The sequence below is a fragment of the Carcharhinus amblyrhynchos genome, chromosome 26 (assembly GCF_965287045.1).
Source record: "Carcharhinus amblyrhynchos chromosome 26, sCarAmb.v2.hapA, whole genome shotgun sequence".
In the NCBI taxonomy this organism is placed as follows: domain Eukaryota; kingdom Metazoa; phylum Chordata; class Chondrichthyes; order Carcharhiniformes; family Carcharhinidae; genus Carcharhinus; species Carcharhinus amblyrhynchos.
The window spans coordinates 13,371,648-13,393,365 of NC_137349.1; the positions used below are offsets into that span (position 1 = coordinate 13,371,648).

Genomic DNA, 21,718 nt, shown 5'->3' on the forward strand with positions numbered 1-21,718 from the left:
TTCTATTGTAGTGACTAAGTATAGCCTGCTTTTATTTCCAGCTAAACAAAGAATGTACAGCTGCTGTAATTATAAAATGTTTGTGGCCTTTGACAGATCAATGCCACATGTGGAAATCTTGGGAAGGGTGAAAAGCAGAGTGCTTTAGGTAGGGAATGGCAGAAAGGAGGATCCAGTTGCCAACTACAGAAGATGCCAGAATAGTTAGTTACAGATCAAAAAAAAAGTACAGTTGATTGCCCCATTTTACTATAGCACATTAAATATTGTTGTAGTTAATGATAGGCACTTTGCGATGTCACAATACTGAAAAGGTACAATATAAAATGCAAGCTTGATTTTATTTAAAAAGGAGACAGAGCAAGTGCAGTTCTGGATATTGGAGGACCAAATACACAACTACCTTCTGAACAAGGATTTGTAAAACCAACTCCTGGAGATTACACAAACTGCCAAAAACATGCTTCCACAGGGAAGAGATTATTTACAGCACAACCAATCATGAAAACACCAGAAAAGAAAATCACAATGGATACTTTATGTTGAAGGATTTTATTCAAGTACTTAGCATCTAGTTACACCTCAGGATTGTGCTCAATTTGGCAGTAAATTGTACTTATAACCGTATCACCAAGATGTCCAACATAAAAATATTTCACTGAAACATCCTTAAAGTATCAACTGTTGCAAAACTACATATTAAAGTCATCCACAGCTACGGCTAGGATGTGGCAAACAGGACTGAACTTGAATATTCTAGTGTTTGAAAGATGATTAAAAAGATGTATCACAATAGCTTAAAGAACTCTAGAACAACAAAAAAAAACTAGGGTGACCTGGAAAACTTCAGTTAAATTACTACACCACTGACCACACTTCAATTTTCTTTGAAAATTTAATTAACATATCCATTGGTGTGACCATTTAAAATATGGTTCTTGTGAAGGATATTGTTGAGTTTTACAGCTTTGTGAGGTATAGGTTGAGTTGCAGAGTGACCAATTTCCTGGGTAGTTATAAAGCTCCTTTGCATCTTGTGTTCCAGGAACATATGATTCTGAGGAGGAAGAGCCAGACAAGCTCTAAAAGAGAAAACATATCATTTGTAACAGGTGACCAGTCAATTCACAACATGCTTGATTTGTTACCAAAGACAAGCAGGGACAAATGAGAGATAATTTCCACCCTTCTGTAACCCCTGTGCTTTCTTCTTGCCAGGGAGTCAGCTAGATCAATCACATTCTTGCTTGCTCCTTTCCTGGATGTCTCCTTTACCAAGAAGGCCTTCATGGGTGAAGCAATTGAGGCTACCTCATTAAACGTTTAAGGCAAAGATAGATAGATTTTTGAGCAATAAAGGGATTAAGGGCTATGGTGAGTGGGCAGGTAAGTGGAACCGAGTTCATGATCTTATTGAATGGTGGAGCAAGCTCAGATGGCCTGCACCTAGTTATGTTCTTGTGTCAACATACCTCATACCTTGAATTCAACATTCCATTCTTCAATTCCCTTAGAAATTCTCCTTCTACAAAGCTTCACTGAAACAATAACAAGATTTTTTCAAACACATACCTGAGAATATTTTCGATGCAGGTCCTTTGCCTGAAGAGAGAGTTAATGACAGGACTGCCGTCTGGCACCAATGGAGCTTTACAGAGGTAGCTAAGGACTGAGAGAACACTGTGGAATGTTTGGAATTCTGCATCCAATTCGGTTTTGAATGTTATCCTTTGGCAGAGCTCAGTCAGGATCACGAGGTCCAGAATAAGAGGACTAGCCAGCAAGGAATCCTAAATAGGAGTGTGAACATTAAGACTTTAGCAGGTATTCAATAGTTTCAGTAAGCAATATTCCTCAGAATGAAAAGCAACAAGATGGATCACCAAGTTAAAGAAACAGGGTTTACTGATTGTGTACTCAAAGCATATGCATTACCACAGGATCATTTATACTGCTGCCTCACAGCACCAGGGACCTGGGTCCGATTCCAGCCTTGGGTCACTGCGGAGTTTGCACCTTCTCCCCATGTCTGTGTGGGGTTCCTCCCACAGTCAGAAAGATGTGCTGGTTAGGCAAGTTGACCCAAACAGGTGCCGGAGGTGTAGCAACTAGGGGAATTTCGCAGTAATTTCACCGCAGCCTTACTTGTGATTAATAAATAAATTTCTACTTTATATCCAATTTGGACAGATTAGATCCTCATTTATGTCGATTGTGGATTAAGTTTCAGAGCACAACAATGATCAGGAATATATAGTATAGTCAGCTTCATTAACTGAGAATGAGAGGGGAGGAACTCAATAAATAAAATCAACTCAGTGCATTGACATTTAGGATATGAGACATTTAAACTTAAGTAATGCACAAGCTAAAGAAAATCTACTGCAGTCAAAGACAGGGCCAGAAAGCTGTTGGTTGAATGGGCAGAGGCATTTTCCCCAAGGATCTGTACTGGAATCTGTCTCTATTATAAAAAGTACTGAACACAGCCACACAATAGAGATTTGTAGCTGAAACTAAATCAGAAGCCATGCAAAACTGACAGCATAGGTTAGTGCAATGGAGCACACATTAGAGACAATTCAGCCTAGACCTTGCATTAAAAAAAGCTGGCACGGTAGCATAGTGGTTAGCACTGCTGCTCACAGCTCCAGGGACCTGGGTTCAATTCCCGGCTCAGGTCACTGTCTGTGTGGAGTTTACACATTCTCCTCGTGTCTGTGTGTTTCCTCCCACAGTCCAAAGATGTGCAGGTTAGGTTGATTGGCCATGCTAAAATTGCCCCTCAGAGTCCTGAGATGCATGGGTGAGAGGGATTAGTGGATAAAATATGTAAGAATATGGGGGTAGGGCCTGGATGGGATTATGGTCAGTGCAGACTCGATAGGCCGAATGCCTCTTTTTGCACTGTAGGGTTCTATAATTCTATGAAAATATATCGCTGACTTTGTATCAATTCAAACAAATACAGTACTAGATCCTTCTATCAGAGGCAGAAACGAGAGCAATAGAAAAAGGTGCAGCAAGCGATAAACTTAATTGGGACTACTGAAGAGAGAGAAATCCAAGTATTAAAATTAGTAACAGTTTTCAGGGGAAATCATGGAGATTTTTCTCTAATTATTGAAGTGAGGAGTGGTGGGCAGGAGTGGGAGATTAGCCTATAGTGCAACAGTAAATCACAATGGACTAAGTGACCACCTACTATGATTCAGTCTGAAACTGCTCCTATTATCTTCTATTCAAAGACAATATTACATTTTGGGCTGTTAGCTAACAGAATGTACTTATTGAAGAGAATGCAGTTTTAAATGATATACAAAAACAAATCAGCATCTTGTAATTTCTAGAGGTACAGAAAGTATTGACAATACTTTTCATTCTCATTTCTATTCCCTTAATATAGACCAATGTTGCTCTGAACCCAAATATTTGTCCCACAAAGGTACTGAAATTTGGCACATACCTCACAGGTGTTATGGAGAACAATGGTGTTAGTACCACCCATCATAATTTCTGATGTATACTCATCCATCGCACGTTTGCTATCTCCAACATACGGAACATATTTAATTACAACCTAAGGAAAGTACAAATGCACAGAATCTCAGAAAAAGCAAAAGAGAGGGATGTTCAGTCCACCACAGCTCATTTCTCCACAAACTTCCAGCCAGCTGCGATTCCATCTGGTGGGTCATTGACCTCTATGCAGTGTATCCAGTCAGGCCAACCAGTTTGTGTTTCTGCTCCGTTCAAACCTTCTCGCCATCTAAATCCATCATCATAACCACTCCCCCCATTTCCTTTCCCCTTCACCCATCTTTCCTTGACTCACTTCAGCATAGCAGCGAGTTCCACATTCGCTATTCTTAAAGAAAGGCTTCCTTCGAATCCCCTAACAGATTATTTTATGGCCTCTACTAATGCTCTTCCCCTTAAGGGGAAACATTTTCTCTGCATCCACCATCATCCAAGGCATTTAGGAAATTTGTTTTATATTTAAACAGATGTTGGAAATTACAGAATATTTATTACTTCAAGCAGTTCATGAATAGCAGTGGCCCTTTCCTTACTCAAATAACCGTTAATCATATGCAAGCTTAGAAGATTCAAGGATCACCATATTGGGTCAATTATGGTCTCTCAGAATGACAGAAGACTCAATGGGCCAAATAGCCTACTTTTGCTCCTATGTCTTATTCAGTGAACATCAAGATCTTGGACTAATTAGGACACAACAGCCACACATGATCTTGCCCTCACCCATCCTGAAAGGCAAATTCTTGGGGTGAAGATAGTGTAAGAAGTCTCACAACACCAGGTTAAAGTCCAACAGGTTTATTTGGAAGCAAAAGCCATTAGTTTAGGAAAGCTAGTGGCTTTTGCTACCTAATAAACTGTTGGACTTTAACCTGGTGTTGAGACTTCTTACTGTGTTTACCTCCAGTCCAACACCGGCATCTCCACAGGTGAAAATAGTGATCAGGAACAATGGCAGACTCATTGCTTCTTACTTCAGGATGTAGACTGAAGTATCCTTGGGCCACAGGAAATAATAGCCTACGCCCAAAGAACTCAGTATACACAGCACTGTGACAAGCACAAGGCAGGGGGAAAAAAGGGAGGGTCTAACACAGAATAACCCAAATGGAGATAAAAATCTTCTACTAAAGATTGCTATGTAAGACAATCAACCATAAAGCATTTAAGATTTTCAACCCAGAATGCAGGCGGACAGACTACATACATCAAAATAGTAAGTCAGAAGTGAACCACAGTTGGTATGGGGAAGGGTACAGGGAAGAAAGGAAGAGAATGGCATCCCCTCTCCCCAGTACTTACACAGTGATCTGGTTTCTCTGATGGCTTGTATAAAATGGGATTGGATTGAACCATGTCATCCACAACATTACTCTTTGAGATCTCCTTTGATCGAAACTGCTCTGGAGCAGACAGATTCTTCCCATCGTTGTTGCCCAAGTGATTGTAACTGACAATTGAGACAGTCTGCAGAGGAAGAATATGCAAACCACTGTCAAGTTATCCAGTCAGCCTTTAATCTCAATCCTGAAATTGCTACCACAAATTCTCTGGGACTTCTGTCTTGACAAAAATCAACTGTTGCAATATGTACATCACAAACTGGCTAGCAACCAAGTCGGTCTAAAAACTGGCTAAGAGCCATCTACAATATTTAGCAGCACGCCGTGGCTTAATAATTGGAATTACACATTGAAGTCATAGGAGGTATACAAGTGAAGCAATGGGCAATTTAATTTGAAACTTCAAAAGTTCCCAACATCCTTAAAATAATTCCACAACAACTCAATTAAATCCTTGGATCAAATACAATCCTGTAATGATAGGCTTGCATTGGGTGCTTCTGAAATCAGAAGCACAAATAAAAATGTGTTTTTAAAGCATGCTCTGTAATAATCAGGGTTTAAATCATCTATTTCCAGCAGCCAAAACTGCACTGTGAAATAGAATTATATCGCCAATCAGTAATATCTGGATTGGTTACATTCCCAACCACCTTTGCTTGCGTTTTAAAGAGAAGCAGGTCTGTAAGCCATGGATATTTTCCCAATTGCATCATGGCCAAGCCCTATCCTGCCTTCCCTGACTGCTAGTGCATGCAGAGTCACTGGATAGCAAACAAAAACCTGCCTATTGCTCCAGATCAGATAAGAGAAATATGTTATTCTGTTTAATATTCCAAACTGCTGCCTACTAATGATCAGTCAATTCAATGCAAACCAGAGGTCAGATTTAATAACTCCTGAAGATAGTTGTGCAATTCCAGAATTGAAACATGTATCAACAAGATAGCAGATCGCATTTGAAGAGTTTCTCACCTTTAACCCAGCGCTGACAAGGAAATCCACAAGAACAGATTTTATCTTAGTCTGGCCAGATTTGAAGTCATCACCACCAATAAACACCTTGTGTTTTATAGCAAGGTCAACAACTCCTGGTACAAAGGTATTCTGTGGAGATCCATTGATATAAGCACAGCCCTCCAAAATGCTAGCCACAGCAAACATGGATGATGGAGATATCTCCCTTCCACACTGCAAAGGAGAATTAAATCAAAGAGAAGATAAATTAATATTTTAAACAGCAGGATAATCTGACAATTGCACTTTGCAGGATCCAGAAGCAGTTGGGTGCCAAGGAACTTTAAATCTGTTTCTCATTTGGAATGAGAAACATGTAGCCCATTTAATAATTTTTCTATTGGACAACTGCTCTAAAGATGTGGCACATTACCTCAATCGTCTTCATGATATTTTCTGCTGTGTTGTTTACACCAGGAATGACATCACAGAAGCGCTCAGTATTTGCTGTCCATAAGACAATCACTTTGTTGACTCCGCTTTTTGCTTTGAAGTCCCTAATATCCTTTCGAATTTGCTCCACCTGGAAGACAAACAAATTCCGCTAGACATTTTTCTTTTAACCAAAACTTTGAGTGCAGTTCTTATTACAAGTCCTCCTCTCCAAGAATCCAGCACAGTGGGATGGCCAGGGTTGGGGGGGGGGGGTGCAAATACAGAAGTCAAAGTTCCTGCATACACTTGTTAGTCACTAGATAACAGACAGAATCATACAGTGCAGGAGGTGGCCCTTCAGCCCACTGAGTCTTCACCAACATATTAATGACACCTGAACTCCTACCTAATCCCATCTGCCAGCACTTGACCTGTAACCTTGAGTGTTAAGTCATGCCAAGTGCCCATCCAGGTACTTTTTAAAAGATGTGAGGCATCCTGCTTCTACCACTCCACTGCATTCCAGTGCATCAGTCACCACCCTCTGGATACAAAAGGCTTTCCTCACATCCCCCTCTGAAACTGCCTCTCACCTTGAGCCTATGTCCCTTCATGACTGACCCTTTAACTAAAGGTAACAGCTGCTCCTTATCCACTGTCGATGCCCCTCAATCTTGTACACCTCGATCAGGTCGCCCGTCAGTCTTCTCTGCTCTAACGAAAATAACCCAAGCCTATCCAACCTCTCATCATAACTTGAATGTTCCATCCCAGGCAGCATCCTGGTGAATCTCTTCTGCAACCCCTCCAGTGCAATCACAGCTTTCCTATAACGTGGCAACCTGAACTACCACAGTACTCCAGCTGTGACCTCACCAAAGTTCTATACAACGCCAACATGACTTCCTTGCTTTTGTAATCCACGCCTCGAATAATGTTCCGGATGCCTTTTTCACCATCCTACTAACATTTCCTTCTGTCTTGAGATTTGTGGACAAACACACGAAGGTCCCTTTGTTTTACAGAACTTCTTAGTGTCCTACCATTCATTGAATACTTCCTTATCAAATAACTCCTTCCAAAGTGCATCATCTCACACTTTCCATCTGACACTTATCTGCCCATTCAATCTATATCTTCTTGTAGCCCAAAACACTCCACCTCGCTGTTTGCCACCTGGCCATTCCTTGTGTCATCTGCAAACTTACTAATCCTACCCCCACATGGTCAATGTCATTTACATAAATGAATAAAAAGGGACCCCAACACAGATCCCTGTGGTACGCCACTGGCTTCCAATCACTAAAGTACCCTTCTGTCATCACCCTCTGTCTCCTACAACTGAGCCAATTTTGAATCCAATATATATCAAATTACTGTGTCCCATGTGCATGCCAGAAGCATGGCTGAACTTTCCCATCAAGGTCAAGTACAGCACCAAATGGCACCCTGGTCTAGAGAACAGCCAACATCCCATCTTCTGTATGAGATTACTATTCAAGACAGAATACTTTTTTAAAAGAACAAAACTAAAGTGCACAGCAAATGATTCCTTACTCTTCCCCATTAAAGTGTCCAAAATAATCCCGGGAACAATGCAGCTCAGAGGATGAGCCATTTGACCCAGCAACAAACATTTCTGTACCTGCTCCTTTTTAGAACCTTGGATTACATTATCTGCCCTGTCCTCCTGATTAGCTGCAATGAATTCTGGAATGTAAACAGAGGGTCGAGGATGAAACTTCTTCATGTAAGGCTTCAGCTGTTCCTGAAGCTGCCAGTCGAGGACCTGAGCTCGCACCATGGCATCTGAGAGGTTCATAGAGGAGATATCCCAGCCTGAAAAACAAAGTCTCAAACTTAAAATTCAATAAGAAAATACAGATGTATAACAGCAGGGGAGCCTAAGAATTCTTCCCAAAATGTTGTAATTTAGGCAAATTCAGCAATGAATTATAACAGAAGATTCAGGTTTTGGTAGAGATATAATTGTGGAACAACTTATTGTTTTAATACTCCCCATTTTACATCTCTCCATCTAAACACACAAATGGGGCCTCATGTTAGTGTCTAACCTGAAAAACACGTCTCCCAACACGACACTTCCTCAGTACTGTTTGTCAATACAAATTCAAGTACAAGCCCTGGATCAGTCCCATGACCAGAAATTGACAGGCATCACCAGAGTGCATCACAAGGTCACATATGCTTAGCACACCACAAATGATGTCTGCTAAATAAAGATGAGTCCACGTAGGCAGTATATCAGTTTGAGATTTCTGGTTCAGCCTTAGCAGAATAAAACTAAAAGCTATAGATTCAAGTAGGTCACTCCAGTTCTTTCACCCGATATATGTCATCCCTGACAAAGCCATCAGATCCAATGATTTTGGATAATGCAGCATGGCACCTACCATCAAACACAATGTCATTTGGATTCACTGTGGGCAGCAGATCCTTGAACGGCACATAAACGTCACCAGCAGGACCAGTCCCAAGGCACACAGTGGAGGCTTGAAACAAGGATCCATAGTAATTAGCAACCTACATGTTTGGAGAGTTGGGGGAAAATGAAAAGTTAGTAAGTTAAAACATGCATCATCTGCACAATTATTGAGACAGAGGAGTGGTTAGGGAGGGGCAGCAGTAGTTGTCTAGCATTTGCAACACAGAAAAATCCATTTGCCCAACTTCCTTCCCCCCATTCTTATGGAGGAAAGAAACGAGTAGGAATTTAGAGGTGACATTTGGCACAATGGGCTGTTACTAAATCATATACGTATTCCACTACTACATATTGCAAAGACAATGTAGTATAACATTTAAACTGAATTCTTAGATCATAAATAGAGTAGGGTTGGACATTCAACTTTTTTTTGAGAGAGATTCTTTAACATGTTAGCTGTTGAAATTAAAATCTATCAATCCATTTCAGAACCTTGTGTCACAATGAGGTCACTTCTTATTCTTATAAACACCATGTCTCATCAAGGGACAATCCTCAACCCAGGAACCAAGAGAACTTTTGTATGCTGCCTCCGATACAAGAACATCCTTCCTTCATAGAGATCAAAACTGCACACGATACTCCAGTTGTGGTCTCAAACTTATTAATGCCCTGCACAACAAAGGTGGCAGGACAGCACAGCAGCATCACTGCCTTAGCTCCAAAGACTCAGGTCCAATCACGGCATTGGATCACTGTGTGCAGTTTGCCATTCTCCCCATATCTGCGTGGTTTCCTCCAGGTGCTCTGGTTTTCTTCAGAGTTAGGTGGATTGGCCATGCTAAATTGCCCCTTAGTGTCCCAAAATGTGTAGGTTAGATGGATTAACCATTGTAAATGTCTGGGGTTACATGGATAGAGTTGAGGAAAGGGCCTGGGTATGATATTCTCAGAGTTGGTACAGACGTGATGGGCTGAATGGCCTTCAAAAGCTATAAAGAAAGATGGATACGAGTAAACTAGCTCAGAATTTAAAAACAGATAGGAAAGGTTGGTACAATATATAAAAAGAAAAAGAGTGTTCAAAGTAAACATTGATTCTTTAGAGGATGAGAAAAAGGGTTGTAATAAATGGAAGTTAGGAAATGGCTGAGGCATTGAACAGGTATTTTGTGTTGACCTTCACAATGGAAGTCACAAATAATGTCAAAAATGGATAACAAGGAGGCTATGGCAAGTGAGGACCTAGAAACTATCACTAAAAAGAGGTAGTGTGGGCAAGCTAATGGAGCTAAAGGTAGATAAGTCTTCTGGCCCTGATGGAATGCACCCCAGGGTACTAAAAGAGATGGGCAGAGGAATTAGCAAATGCACTAGTGGTAATTTACCAGACTCTAGGGTGCTTCCCGCAGACTGGAAAACAGCAAATGACACCACTGTTTTAAAAAAGGTGGACAAAAGGTGGGTATAGGGCAGTTAGTTTAACTTCTGTGGTAGGGAAAATGCTTGAATCTATCAAGGAAGAAATAGCAAGACATCGGGATACAAATTGTCCCCTTGGGAAGTCGCAGCATGGGTTCATGAAGGGATAGTCATGTTTGACTAATTTGGTGGAATTCTTTAAGAACATTACATATGCAGTGGACAATGGGGAACCTGTAGGTATGGTGTATCTGGATTTCCAGAAGACATTTGACAAGGTGCCACACCAAAGGCTGCTGCAAAAGATAAAGGTGCAGAGTGTTATGGGTAAGGTATCAGCATGGTTAGAGGATTGGTCAACAGAAAGCAAAGAATGGGGGTTAAATGGGTGTTTTTCTGGTCAGCCGGCGATCAGTGACTAGTGGTGTGCCTCAGGGATCAGTGTTGGGACCACAATTGTTTACGATTTACATTGGTAATTTGGAGTTGGGGACCAAGTGTAATATGTCAAAATCCACAGATGACACTAAGATGAGTGGCAGAGCAAAGTGTGCTGAGGATGCTGAAAGTCTGCAAAAAGAGATATTAGATAGTTTATGTGAGTGGGCAAGGGTCTGGCAGATGGAGTACAATGTTGATAAATGGATGACCTCACGTTTAAGCAGGAATAACAGCAAAATAAACTATTATTTAAATGGTAAAAAATTGCAGCATGCTGCTGTGCAGAGGAACCTGGGTGTCCTTGTGCATAAATCACAAAGTTGGTTTGCTGGTAATTAAGGCGACAAATGGAATTTTGCCCTTCATTGCTAGAAGACGGAGTTTAAAAACAGGTTATGTTGCTGGTGGGGCCACACCTGGGTGTACTGTGTACAGTTTTGGTCTCCTGGATATACTGGTACTGGAGGTGGTACAGAGGAGATTCAGTAGGTTGATTTTGGAGTAGAGGGTTGGCTTATGAGGAGAGACTGAGTAGACAGGAGCTATACTCTTTGGAATTAAGAATGAGGGGAGATCTTATAAAGGGGATAGATAAGATAGAAGCAGGGAAGTTGTTTCCACTGGCAGGTAAAGCTAGAACTGAAGGGCATAGCCTCAAAATAAGGGGAAGTAGATTTAGGACTGAGTTGAAGAGGAACTTCTTCACCCAAAGGGTTGTGAATCTGTGGAATTCCCTGCCCAGTGAAGCAGTTGAGGATACCTCATTGAATGTTTTTAAGGCAAGGATAGATAAATTTTTGAACATTAAAAGGAATTAAGAGTTATGGTGAGCAGGCAGGTAACTGAAGCTGAGTCTATGAAAAGATCAATCATAATCTTATTGAATGACAGGGCAGGCTCGAGGGGCCAGATGGCCTACTCCTAGTTCTTATGTAATGTACACCATCTATCTGGAACTTAATTAGGTAACCCAGATTTGTCAATGCCACCTGTTATGTCAAAAAATTATGTAGAAACACAATTAAAGTCTGCTCAGTCTTTTGCTGCTTACTAGTTTAGCATCGCAGGAGCTTTACTCTAAGAGACATTTCAATGTATTTAGATTCCCCCAATATTTTCCATCCCTCTAAATTCTTGGATGAATAAGCAGTAAAATCAACTGGTGTAAGAAACAACCAACCTTCTCTCCTGTTTTGGTCATCCAGGAAAGTCCCAAACTGTTAGCCAGAACTGCTGCAGTAACTGTTGTTCCATTGTTACCACCCCATCCAACTAGCATCACACCAAGTTTCGGCACCTTCCTCTCAGTGCGAAAGGTGAATTTGGTAGAACACGGTTTCACCTAGTTAGAGCCAACAAAGATTGGTTAAAACAAATCCAAACAATTTAGCTCAAGGCATCACCAGGAGAGAAACAAAAACTTGCCAACTGGCCTTGGATTAGAATTCAGAGTTAACTTTTGCTCCTCCTGGAGACAGTTCAACTCTAGAAGGCTGAACGAAGTTGATACAGCAACTAAGTGCATGAAGCTTGCACAATCTGTTCAGCTGAGCCACAGTGAAAGTGTAACCTCAGTTAAAAGGTACATACAATATCATGGAGGGCATAACAAACCCAGGCAGAATTGTAAACAAAAAAATGTCAAAGGGAATTCCAGATAACATTACACTAAAGGTGCATTAAAAGGATGCAAAAAACCCTCATCCCACATCTTCAGGGAAGGAGATGATCAAATGATAAATAAACAATCCCAGTTAATATTATACATGCAGGATGCAGAGGACCCCAAAACAAAACAAAGCTAAATGATGTAAATTAGAGCCCCTACCAAGCCCATCCAACATTACCCACACTGCACACTTTTTCGAAGGTGGAAAGTCAATGCAATCAAGTAATTGCTCCATTAATGTATATTCATCTGATAAGGCCACTCACATTGAAGAGCTCCCTAATAATGCTTAAAAACTAGAAATATTGCAGAAAAAATCTCACCCATTGCTACCATAACATAGTCAGACACGGGTTTATGATCCTGTCACCTTAACGTTCGGGATCGAATTGCTTTACTTTACCTAGAAATGTCACAAGCAGCATTAACCACAACAGGACATGTGCGTAATAAGTTAAACCAGCCATACGCAAAAGGAAAATAGAACACTGAACCACCATTTGGTTTGTTGCAGAGCCATTATGCAAAGAAACACTGGCGTAAAAACACCTAAGCTGCTCTAAGTGGCTTTTCACTGTTGACCATTCCCATTTTGAATGGATACAAAACATCAAATCACTAAAAACAGTTTCAGTACAGCTGAATACTCATGCAAAGGATGCAGAGCTCAGTCTTTCAAGCTGCAAAAATCTTCTTTCAGCTTTACTAGATAGGCCAACAGACTTAAAATTTAAAACAAAACACTGATCAAGAATTTGTGTTTTTGTGGGGAAAGTGAGATAGAAATCAAGACAATGTATGTTTTGGGAGGAAGCGATCCTGCACTTCCCAAAGGGGAGTAATTTCATATACACAACTTCCTCAGGCCCAATGTACTAAATAACCCAATCTGCAGATGCCCATTAAACAAACAGGGTTTAGTTCAAACAGGTTTGACATGTCATTAAAGCAAATAAAAGGCATCCAAAGAAGCACTATTTGGATGACTAATTATACGTTCCCAAAAGGGAAAGAACTGCTTTGATTTCAGGCACTCTTTAAAGAAACTGGCTGAAGCAAACAGCAGTGTTAGGATATTTTAATTCCCATTTTTGCCAGTGTATATTTACATTTACCAATGGGAGGACTCAGTGGCACAAAAACATCCACAGTTTGTCCAACATTTCAGTTAAAAAATATCCAAACTGCACACATCTTGGACTATTATTTTCAGAATAATTACACCATCATGTCGAGCATTATATTGATTCTCTGCAATTAACTGGTGATAAACTCAACTTTCAATTTTAACCAAGTACCAATGGATTGGAGGTCTTGCAACACAGTGAGTGGTGGTCTTGCCTCAGTTTGAAGCTCCAGTTGGCAGCTACCCCAGGACTCCATGACCAAGGAAGGAACATACATAAATCAGCAAAACAGGTTGATCATTCACCTGCAAATCCTTCCAACACATGCCAATTGCAGGCAGCATGAGTGGGAGAGATTCCTGGTCAGCCATATGATGGGAAAGAAAGTTGAAGCTTCTATCACTACTATGCATAGTTCCAGACTACAACATGCGACTCAGATGCGGAGTGACCTGTAACACACCAATAGTTTAATAGCACTGCACTCTCCACCTTGAATGGATAGGAGTGTGAGGTGGGAAACCTGTGCAGCGCCATGATAGAAGAGCATGGTCAATCTTATGGTCAGCTCCTCCCCTCACATAAATTAGAGGGTTAAAGACCACAGGGGATGCAGGTGTTTCAGACAGTGCAAACATTAGGACATTAAGAAGCCTGCATTTTAACATCTGCACAAAGACTGTGCGATAAAAAACCCTTCCATGCTCAATTTGGCCTCTGTTCAAATATTCAATGACAGTGATCAAAAACCTACTTCATAAGGACGAGCAGCCATTAGCCATTTCTCTAAGAGGAAGGAAATTACAGGGCTATGATAGAAGGGTTTATTGGATGCTTCTTTCAAAAAGCTGACAGATGTGGCAAATCACCTCCTCCTATGCTGTAGGATTCTGCTCCAAAACAGCACACTGCAAGTTCAAATCTCTAGCATAGTAATACTTAATGCCCTCACCCACAAGTAACACAGTGGATTTCCAGATAATTCCTCCACTTGAGATCACCAGGATCACACTGAAAAAGAAAAGTGTATCTGATCCTCAAACTAATACCAGCATTGGCAGTGATATCAAGAGACAAACAGATAAATCCGTGCCACATTCTTCATGTATTCTTAGTCTGGTTTTAAGTGTTCTATACAAGTGATAATATTGTTTGAGATCAATGTGGCAATGATTTTGCACAGCGTAGCTCTCCATCCCCATCTAACAGGGTCTAACCTATTTTCCTATGTAGGTAATAAACTTTGTTGCAAAAAAAAGATAAATTTTCATCCAAATAACTTTAATACATGTATTTTTTCCCCTGCTTTTAATGGGACACAGTTCCAGATTGTAGCTTTCCAGTTCCTCACCCAAGTGAGGATGCTTAATACTCAAACTGCATAGATAAGCAGTCAGGATATTCAACTTTGAAGCACCACAATGGAGTTTCATCCAGTATCAAGATGTGTGCCTACCAGAAAGATTGTTGGTCACAGTCAGGAGTAGGAAACTTAGCTTACCTGGAAATTAGTAAAAATATATTTTGGGTGTCTCATATCTCCAACCCCTGCTGTTTATATTCACAGCAAGACCAACACCATCATATACAGCATGAGAGCCCAGCATGAGAAAACTAAAAAAGTGAGCAAGAAAAGGGTTGCCAGGCAGACTTTAAATTCAGACAGGATTTGGATGGATAGAGCCTGGATTGGATAAAAGGACAAAAACTTTTGGGTTTGTTTTCATTTAGGCAAGGAAGAGAAAAATGGGCAATATACATTTACATGATTAAGTAGTCCAATTTTACTGCAGAAGTCAAAAGCAACAAATACTACCCAAAAATTAACTGACCTGAGTGGAGATTTAATTGTTTGATCATAGATCCCCTCAAGTCCCATATAGCGAAGTCTTATCACATTGTGCTTTGGGTTGTTACTGTGTCTAGTTTCATGCGCATGAGATGGAATTTGGCACTTTATCTCTTATAAATTATTGCTACTTCCAAGCATCAGAATATGCTCTATCACCTTGGTAACAGTAGTATACATTGAATTTCCACAACTAAAACTTTTATTACTAACTAAATTTTGCATACAATAGACCCACGGTCATACTGCTTACCTTTCTGGCACTATTAACAACGGCAATTAGTCAGAAAAAGTCGCTTTACCTTAACTGATCCATTCTCTTCATAGACACGTGTAGTCTGGTAGGAATATACCGCCTCAATGCAATCCCTGGTATAAGTCACATCTGGGCTCTCAACAGTAAACTTCTCAGCCATCCTGAACTGTGTGGAGGGGGGGCACCTAAAAAGAAAGAGGCAGTTTAGAGTGTTTTTCGGGAAGAGCAAAGGAAAAAGGGGCAAAACAACATTTAACAGCAGAAACTAGCATGAGGCATCAACACCACCCAGTTTGCTAGTTTAAAGTTCATTCTGGGATCAGCTCCTTTTAAGTTATTAATATTGTTGAAAAGTAGTCATAAACAAGTGAATGTCATGCAAAATAGGAATTTTAGTGGTATCCTATCAGCTGAGTATAGTGCCCCTGCTGCTTTTCAAGCATTTAATGGAAGTCCTTGGCTCAAACATGCAAGATTATCAGCCACTGCAATCAGAAGGCTCCAGATTTAGAGCTAAAATTAGACTTGCCCTGAATTTTGTTTCCAAGCAGCTGGCTAAAGAGCAGTACAGGAGATCTGCAACCTGGTCACCTGCTTGTCCACTAACTTAAGAATGTAGCAGTGTAAGACTTGTTAGAGAAAGAAATAAAGAAAATGTTTTCCAGACCTTTCATTTTTCTCATGCTTGTCACTTCTTGCTCAGGCCATTCAAATTTTCTGCCCCTTCATTCCTGGAGCCATGTCTCTGCACCAGTCATTTTAAAAATTAGATTCAGTTTTATTGTACACTTGTGTGCACACAAGCAGAAACGTCCATCCAAAGTCCAAATGAGATCTTTAGTTTAACCCAGTTTGAAGCATTACACAGATTGTTTTACACATCTTAAATGTGTTAACTTGCTACTATTCTCCTCAGAGCTGTGAGGTATATGAAGCAACACTTGTACAACTATGTTTATCTAGACAACTGTAAAGCTCTGCATAGATGGCACCAAGACCACTGTGCAATGTAAATACAAAAAGATGCACTAAAGATCGAAGATTTAAAACGTTATTAGCTCAACAATCCGGTTTCGTGTGCATGTATTTATTTTACAGTTCCCTACACTAAGTACACAAGCATATGACAGCACCTATCCAATGAATTCAAGATTAAAAAAGTTATGCAGTTTGCTGACATTTCATATGATGCAAATGTACGAGCGAGAAAAAAGTTACTCGGTCATGCTGCCTTCGCCATTGCAATCATAAGGTTCTTACTGGAATAAGATCCAGCAAATCTAAAATATTGACAGAATCTATGCAGTAAGGCACCTGTTCAAATATCACATTAAATAGTATCTTGTAAAAAGAAAAAGGTCATCCAGACTGAAACGGTGGCTATTCTCTCCACAGATGCTGTCAAGCCTGTTGAGATTTTCCAGCACTTTGTGTGTTGACACAAGTACAACGTTGACAGTTTGCACCCATATTCAATCACACGTTCATGAGTAACTAGTCTCGACTGACAGGAGGTGGACATTTCCTCATAACACTGCAGAGAGTAAGAATCAACTTTAGCACGAGCATAACATCTGAAATCTCAATAACCACAAAATACTAACAGGTGTCTGAAAAAGGATTAATGTTAGAAAATTGTTCAGCAGAATAATGAGGAATCATCTCAAGGGAGAAAGAACCCTAACAATCGTGGGGCAAAATTTGGCTGCTATAATTCCAACATTAGTAACAGCAAATCAATAAGTATTCTTGGACCGTAAAGTACTTCTGCACATCACAAGGTTATGAAAAGCACAATTCTAAACACTAATTATTTTTGGGGTGGATCAGATGAAAAATATTTTACATTTTAGGAATACCTATAGCTGCAACTCAGGTGAACTATTCAGCACCCAATCCTGTTCCACTAGTTAAAATTATAGCTGACATGGTGAGGAAGATAGCAGCCTTTGAATGGTCCACTGACTAATCACCAAACAGCAACAAAACATTGATTAATGATCTCCCAGTCTTCAGAGCAACAACTCAAGCCAACATAATAGCTGACTTCAGGATCAAAACAACATGCTACATACACAGGAATTAAGTGTGGTTGGAGGCCACTCAATCCCTCGAGCCTGCTTCACCATTCAAAAACAATATGGCTGATCTGATAAACCTCAACCCCACATTCCTGCCTACTCCGGATAAGTTTCTTGATAGATTATCTGATTACTCAATCTAGCTCTGCCTTTAAAATATTCAAATATCCAGAGACACTTAACCCTTAAGAAAAAAATGTCTTCTCATACGTCTTAAAATAAGTGACCCCTTATTTTTAAACAGTAACCCCTTGTTCTAGATTCTCCGATAAGAAGAAATATCCTCCCCACAGACACGCAATACCCCTCAGAGTCTTAAAGATTTTAATCAAGTCACCTCTTACTCTAATGTTGATACTAACCTAATCTCAAAGACAATCCATCCATTCCTGGTACTAGTCAAGTTAACTTTCTCTGAACTGCTTCTAACATTTTTCCTTCAATATGGAGACCAATACTGTACATAACACTCCATATGTGGTCTCACCAATGCCATAGAGCTGAAGCATAACCTCCCTACTTTTGTATTCAATTCTCCTCACAAAATAAATGATAACATTCTATTAGCTTTCCTAATTATTTGCTGTACCTCAATACTAACTCTTTCTGATTCATGCACAATAACAGCCAGAACTTTTGCACTGCATAGCTCTGCAATCTGTTAGATAATAAGCTTCTTTTATTCTTCCTAGACGGACAATTTCACATTTGTCTACGTCAGACTCTATTTGCCAGATTTTTGCCAACTCACTTAATCTATCAAAGCCCCTTTTGCAGCCTATTTACATTCTCTTAGGACTGAGTCGAGGAGGAGCTTCTTAACCCAAAAGGATTGTGAATCTGTGGAATTCCTTGCCCAGTGGAGCAGTTGGGGCTTCCCCATTGAATGTTAAGGCAAGGATAGATAAGTTTTTGAATAGTAAAGGAATTAAGGGTTATGGTGAGCAGGTGAGTAAGTGGAGCTGAGTCCACAAAAAGATCAGCCACGATCTTACTGAATGGCGCTGCAGGCTCAAGAGGCCAGATGGCCTGCTGCTAGTTCTAAGCAATTTACTTTCTTACCTATATTTTTCATCAGTAAATTTAGCAACCATACATTTGGTCCCTTCACCCAAGTAATTTATACAAATTGTAAGAAGGCGAGACCCTAGCACTGATCCCTGCTACATCCTGCCAACCAGGAAAAGACCCATTCATGCCAATTCTCCAGTTAGACAATCTTCAATCCATGTCAATATTACACAATAACCTTTGATGTGACATCTTATCAAACGTTTTCTGGAAATTCAAGTATGGTACATCCTCTGGTTCCTCTTCAGCCACAGCACATGTGACTCCTTCAAAGAACTGCAATAAATTGGTTAAACATTCCCTTTCACAAAACCATGTTAATTCTGCCCAATTACCATAAGCTTATCCAAGTGTCCAACTAGAACATCTTTAATAATGGCTTCTAACATTTTTCCTAACTGAGCTAATAGTTTCCTGCATTTTGTCTCCCTCCCTTTTTGAATAAGGATGTTACATTTCTTATATTCCAATCTAATGGAAGCTTTCCCAAATCTAGAGAATTTTGGAAAATTAAAGCCATTGCACCAACTATCTCAATTAGCCATTTCTTTCAAGATCTCAGGGTGAAGTCCATCCGGAACAAGGGATGTGTTAGCCTGCAGACCCAACAATTTTCCCAATACCACTTCTCTGGTGATTGTAATATTTCTGAGTTCTTCCCTTCCATTTCCTGATTTAGGGATAAGTTCTGAAACTCAAACCTCCATGGGTGTAGTGCAATTATCTTTCTAAAATCTTGAGGTTGCACAAAACTGACATTTTGTGCTCCAAAAAAAAAGTGACATTTCCAAACACCAAAACACTAGTTGTTAGCATATCCATGGATATAACCTCAAATGCCAATATCATCCAAATAATGACAAAATACTGTGGTACTGGAAATCTGAAACAAAGCAGAAAATGCTAGAAAAACTCACCAGCCTGGCAACATCTGTAGAGAGAGAAATAGAATTAATGTTTTGAGTCAATGTGGCTCTTCAATAAGAGTCACATAGAATTAATGTGTTGAGTCAATTTCTCTCTCCACATATACTGCCAAACCTGCTGAGTTTTCCAGCATCTTCTGCTTTTGTTTCATTTGTCTGGCCATATTTTGAAGAACAATATCAGGATTCATCATGTCTCTCCTTCCCTCTTAAAACTAGAGGCAGTCAATGCAATATAGTCACCAAGAAATCAAATAGGGAATTCAGGAGAAACTTTGCCAGGCAGCACAGGTGACAATGTGGAGCTACCAGAGTGAATAGGTCACATCTCCAGGTTACAAAAAGGAGACTGTGACATTGGAGAAAGTGCAAAGATTTACAAGGATGACAGCAGAACCTGAGTTAGAATAATCTAGAAGGGAGTTCTGTAGAAGAGAGATAGTGGAAGTGATGAGAGGTTTTCAAAATTATGAAGGGGTTTGATAGAGTAGAAACATCTCTACACATATTCTACATTGCAGAGGGAATCTAAAACTGAAGACTATAAATCTAAGATAGTCACTAATAAATCTAGAGAATTCAGGGTCAACATCTTTACGCAAAGAGCAGTAAGAATGTCTAACACCAGAAGGCTGAGGTGAATGACAGAGATACTGAAGAAGCCGGATAAACACGAGGGAGAAAGGAATGACAGAGTAAAGAGCAGCTTGGACCAAAGGGCCAGTTTCTGCGCGGTATATCCTCTGTAGATGATGGGATTTGAGCTCAGCAAACCCGTTAACGTTTCAAATACCTCAACCTCTGAAAACTCTGAGGAATTTACAACCACCCCACCCCACCCCACCATACCATCTTACCCTTCAAGAAAAACAAGACTTCTACTTCTTCAGCACTTTTAACAGCCACCAGATATTGATCAAAGTGCCCTGTAGCCGATACTGAGCTCAGTGTTCACCCCCTCTCTCGGTGCTGAGCTCAGCTCAGGCTCCTGTTTGAATTACTCGAGCCGTTAACGGTCAGGCTGCTCGGCCTCAGCACCCTCCGCGCCTGCGCACTCAGCCGAAAACAGGCGCTCGCTCTCTGCGCCTGCGCACTCACGTTCTGGCTAGGAGCACGCTGTACTGCGCCTGCGCACTCCCCGCCGCGGCTAGGGGGAGTGCCCCCGCTGCGCCTGCGCACTCACCGCCGCGGCCGGGGGTACCATTGCGCATGCGCACTCTGCGCCCTGGCCAGGTAATTGGCCGTATCCGCCCGCTGCGCATCTGCACATGCGTCCCGCACTGACAGCCTGGCTCCACATTGCCGTTTGGGAAAACGCCCGTATCGGAGCGTTTCCATCGCAGCCAGGCCGCCGCGCTCTCATCCTCTGAGAGGGAATCTTCCCCCTCTCGCATCCGGTTGGGTTATTACCGGCTCTTTATCTGTGCTACCTGTTTGTCAGATTTCCTCAGCGGCCTCACTGACTGTGCGCTCACCACGTCCCTCGCTTCATATAGAGGCACTGGCAGTTGTCACCGTGGTTACCGTTGGACCAATCAGATGGGACAATGACCTTTCACCTTCCTGTTCTGTTTGGCCAGCGGAAAAAGACAAGTAAACAATCTTTTATTGCAGGAGCATAGTTGTATTTTTCCAAGCTTGACCTCGAAGTTTGCAATCTGATCCAGCAAAACCTTGTAAAACTTGTTAAACATTTAGGTTTATCTGTGGTATTTAGTTTATAACGAGCCAATGACAAATTTGGAGATACAAAGGAAAAACAAAACATTCTGGAAATACTGTAAGTTTCCACCATTTACTTTGCATGACCACAACACAATGGCATCAATGTGCAATGCATTGCATGAGGACAAGTAGGAATAGATTATATGCCCCCTTGAGTTAAAGTTAATTTTAATAGTCACAAGTAAGGGTTACATTAACACTGCAATGAAGTTACTATGAAATTCCCTTAGTCGCCACACTCCGGCACCTGTTTGGGTCAATACACCTAACCAGCACGTCTTTTAGAATGTGGGAGGAAACCGACACAGACATGAGGAGAATGTGCAAATTCCACACAGCCAGTGACCCAAGCTGGGAATTGAACCTGCGTCGCTGGCGCTGTGAGGCGGGAGTGCTAACCACTGTGCCATTGTGCTGCCCTCAACATCTG

At 40.8% G+C, this 21,718-nt stretch overlaps 1 protein-coding gene across 3 annotated transcripts; it reads right to left on the minus strand.

Moving 5' to 3' along the window:
- Positions 1 to 357: 357 nt before the first annotated feature.
- Positions 358 to 21,055, minus strand: LOC145358601 (inositol-3-phosphate synthase 1-B-like). Of its 3 annotated transcripts, none has more exons than XM_080212793.1 (11): positions 20,994 to 21,055; positions 15,532 to 15,670; positions 11,765 to 11,926; positions 8,690 to 8,819; positions 7,921 to 8,114; positions 6,274 to 6,423; positions 5,859 to 6,074; positions 4,843 to 5,007; positions 3,467 to 3,580; positions 1,573 to 1,790; positions 358 to 1,082 (listed from the first exon to the last, which is right to left on the minus strand). In XM_080212793.1, the coding sequence occupies exons 2-11, from the start codon at positions 15,643 to 15,645 to the stop codon at positions 896 to 898; spliced, it is 1,650 nt and encodes a 549-aa protein (XP_080068919.1). In that variant the 5' UTR covers positions 15,646 to 15,670; positions 20,994 to 21,055; the 3' UTR covers positions 358 to 895. The 3 variants fall into 3 exon arrangements, with proteins under 3 accessions (XP_080068919.1, XP_080068918.1, XP_080068920.1); XM_080212792.1 differs by lacking the exon at positions 20,994 to 21,055 and adding an exon at positions 20,421 to 20,616; XM_080212794.1 differs by lacking the exons at positions 15,532 to 15,670; positions 20,994 to 21,055 and adding an exon at positions 12,577 to 12,658 and having other exon boundaries at positions 359 to 1,082.
- Positions 21,056 to 21,718: the final 663 nt, after the last annotated feature.